A 4,063-nucleotide genomic window follows, 5' to 3' on the forward strand; every position below is an offset into this window, starting at 1 on the left:
GAATTTTGCTCCCTCCGTCTTCGAGACTTGCTCCTCCTTTTGCTAGACTTTGATTCCACTAGAGACTCCACGTATTGCGGCCCACGTGGAATGTAATCGGGGTTCCATATAAGGGCGACTAGTAATCGTAGATATGACACAAGAAGTGCTATTAGGAGGATATAAAAAGCAACCAATAATCCAATTGTCACTCCAATTCTAGGATTTCGTGATGACGTAGTGGAATCTAACAGATACTCGACTTTTAGGAATTAGTCATTGGCTTGATGGGATTCAGGTATTAAAGAAAACAGAAACAACGTACTACACAATGATCTTGTAAACGTCCAGCATGTATATATAAGGATGAGACCAAGTAATACCGGGATCACGCGGGACACTGCGAGATTGGCAGCTTTTGGATTACAGGCCATCAGATCAAGTGGCCTGGAAAGGCCAACTCAGTCAAAAGAGCGGCCGATAAACTGCTGTTAAATCCGTAACATATTAGATTAAAATAGCCAAAATATGTCTAGCAGACAAATGAACAATAGTTGTGGCGTTGTTGAGCCCTAAAGCTTGATATTCCCTTCTAGATTGAACATCAAGAGAGCTTGTGGCTTAATAAGCACTTGATCCACCAAACCACCAAACAGAACGGGAACTTGAAAAGAATCAACAAACGGCGCGTGTGGAAATATTAGTTGACATTTTTCGTTGGATGCTATCTATAACATAAATATGCTCTTTTATACAGAACTCTTGAACTTGTTTTTTCAAGGCTTTTTCTTGATATCAGCATATATCAGCAAATTTCTGGGAAATTCCAGGCCAAAATCACGTGTCAATGCTTCCCCGCCAACCTCATCTCATCGCAACTCAACAACCAACAACCTCTCCTCGTTTATCTTGTTTTTTATTTTCCTCTCTTATAACTTCAGAACTAGCTACATGTCCTCGTATATTCCAATTTGTCGCTTTCTGTATGATATTTTTCCTTACGATCTGCCCTGCTGCGACCGTTTAAGGTGTCATGTCGTGCCATACTCCTCTTCATTTCCTATGGATATGTGCTCCTGGGCGGTAATTATGCGGGGCCTGAGTTAGGCATCACGATAGCCTTAGCGTGCGATCTGAGATTGCAATTCCTGATTATAAAACTAGGCTGCAAGGCTGGATCACGCCCCTTCAGCCTCGTTTCCATTTTGGCTGCTCGCTCACTATCGGCGAGCGATGGCGAGGCCTGCCTTCACATAAGGCTATTACGCGAAGAGGCACATTATGTCTTTGGCAAACCATTTTGTCACCGGCGTTTCTTTCGGCTACAATGCCCTAGCCACTTTGCCCCGTTTTTTGTTGCGCGAACAAAGGATCCCTGAGAGTTCCACCTGTGGGAAAATTGCTATGGATCAAGGTTGTTCTCCTAGAGCTCCAGCTTATGAGGATGTCCGGGTGCTCGGCGAACAGGCAGTTTGGCCGGGCATCATGCGCAGTTCCGGATTTCCTCTCTTTCTCTTTCTCTCACTCTTCCCTCTCCCCTTCCCCCTTTTTTCTTGCCTCAAATACTATTTACTCCAAAAGCTCGTGATTCGTTTCGTGGGAGCTAAAGCCATCCGTTCTGATTGCGGTACGATTTCGCATTAGCCTCACGTGAGATCCATTACTCTCTTGACTGGAAGCTTTTGACCCAGAGCGCTGCCAGATGCCTTCCGCGTGCGGCTGTACTATTTCTTCGAAGCTGTTGGGATGTGCAATGGTGGGAAGTGGATGGCTCTTCCGACTTTTGACTGTGTATGCCTCGACGCAAAGAAATTCCACGAACATTGAACCCATCCAACAGTTCCAGCCTGTAACGGGTTACGGCAGTAGGTCATCGCCAACTTGACTGGAATTTTGCTCGCATGACCTTGGAATACATGGGCTTGATATCTATGTACAACTTTATTGGGGACCATCTTTTCCGAGCAAGTTCTGAATACACTTTGTGGTTTAAATGGCTAAAGTCTCCGTCCCATGAAAATATTTATAACGCTATTCTCGCGTAGCAATTCGAAGCGCAAATCTTGCGTTCAACCCTCGTTTTCTCTTCCATCTACTGCGTATACATTGCTTTTCGTCTCTCTAAATACTTTGGGTGCCGAAATATATATCAACCAAACAGCCTAAAATGCCTACTGTTAGTGCATCGAACGCCTCTCAACTGATATAATTTTTGAGTTAACTTTATTGCAAACACAGGCTCATGAACGAACAGGATATCAGCAATCCGAAAACGGCATGTTGCAAAGCGGAATGTATGCTTGTCCGTCAGTCTATCTAGTTTATCCACCAGATCGTACCGGGCGACGTCCAAACCAACACACTCTCCTACAGTACACTTCTCTTACAGACCGAAGATACCACGAAAATCTTCGTTTGATTCAACAACAGCAGTACAACAATGCACAGTTCTCACGAGACACCCAGCACACCGGACGGACTGACGGAGGATATCCTTCTATTATAGATGATACTTCAGGTCAAAATAGTCGTCACGCTGAATTGCATAGCAAAGACCAGATAACCAAAGTTTCTCAAGTCGAAAAACTAAACGACAAAACATCTAAGACCAAGGGATCAACCGTAAAGGTTGATTCTCCCAACGAAAAGCTTACCCTCCTATGGATCTGTTGCCAAAACTGTTACTTACCAGGCCCTTATTCTTCTCTCTATCCACGGTGCCTGGGCTGCAATACATCGAGATGTTCAAGGTGCATTGAAATACTAGCTCAAGGGTCACCGATCCTCGAGTAGTTTTTATTTGCTTGTCTTTTACAAGGATACACCTTGGCTTTCAATGCTATTTCACTCTTAGTATTTCGATACCCATAAGTACACTTGGTGGACAGGTTTCCTTTCCTTCCTTACATTTTCTGTGCCTTCAAATTCTTGGGACCTGCATGTCAGTGTCTGGGGTTTCATTTTTTCTGCCCTTGAGGTGAAAAAAAAAGAGTTGTATAAGAGCAAACTTATCAAATCTCGCATGATCCTGCAAGATTTTGATTCTTCGTTGCATTTTCTTCTTGTAACATAGTTTGTTGATGCCTTCATTGAAGACCATTTGTAATTGCGTTTTACCGTTCAATTGCTAATTCCCATTTGCACAAAAGTTTGTGAAATTTTCAAAACTGCCTAGGTTCTGTATTTAAAAATTCCCTGTTAGGTGTGTTTTTCGAAGCCTGTATGGTTTTCAGTCTGTCCTGAAGCGTGATCCACCAAGGCAAGGCTGCCTAGACTGATGCAGGTTGGAAGACGCCGAAGTCAAATTTTCTGCAAGAGGTAGTTTTTACCAAAGACATGTTGCCTGAAATATTGTTTCTCCGGTCTCATTTTTAAATGGGAGTTTACGAACTGACGACCTATTGCCATTTCGGCACCCCTTCATTGCGGGACTCTGAGTCAACGAGGTTACTTCCCGCCAGGGCGCGGAATGACCTTGGGAGTTTGACTTGATCGGTTAACCAGGTCAGCCTTAACCAGGACCCTGAGGCGCAACCCTGTCCTTCAAAGCCACCAACATTGGCCTACCGCCCGGACCAATCAGAAGTTTTCAGGACTAAGTGGGGCCTGACTTCCCGACTGACTCAATTACGCTATGCATGGAAAGGACTGCCATCAGTCGTTGCGATTACATGGTTTGGGGGATCTACGGGAGCCCCGCGCGTTAAGACATTTGTTGCTTGGAACGTTTCGGGCGCCAGCGCCTTCTGATCTCCTTGGGCCATACGTGACCTTCATGGCGGGGCGATGCACTGGCCTAAAATTTCCCGTCCGCGAAGGACTGTTGACTGGCAGACTAGCTTTTCCTTCAGGCATACATGGCGGGTCATTCCGTCATAGGATTTTCTTCTGTTTTCAATCTTGGCCCTGGCTTAAATATGCCACAGTCTTCCTCCATTCAGTCCCTACTTCCCTCTTTTCTTCCTGCCAAACTTAATTCTTCCTTTTTTACTATCAGAATACCTTACAGAAAGAGTACTAACAAACACATACATTATCCCGAATACACATATCTTACAAGAGCGTCGACCTCTCCTTTGTATTC

General features: G+C 44.6%; 1 protein-coding gene across 1 annotated transcript; it reads right to left on the reverse strand.

The window, feature by feature from the left end:
• Positions 1-1,703: 1,703 nt before the first annotated feature.
• HCAG_00699 (predicted protein) lies at positions 1,704-1,934 on the reverse strand (the record flags this gene model as incomplete). The annotated part of the gene is made up of 1 exon (XM_001543603.1): positions 1,704-1,934. One exon carries the CDS (start codon positions 1,932-1,934, stop codon positions 1,704-1,706), a length of 231 nt encoding a protein of 76 aa, XP_001543653.1.
• Positions 1,935-4,063: the final 2,129 nt, after the last annotated feature.

Source organism: Histoplasma capsulatum, genomic scaffold (assembly GCF_000149585.1).
Source record: "Histoplasma capsulatum NAm1 scaffold_1 genomic scaffold, whole genome shotgun sequence".
Classification (NCBI taxonomy): Eukaryota; Fungi; Ascomycota; class Eurotiomycetes; order Onygenales; family Ajellomycetaceae; genus Histoplasma; species Histoplasma mississippiense.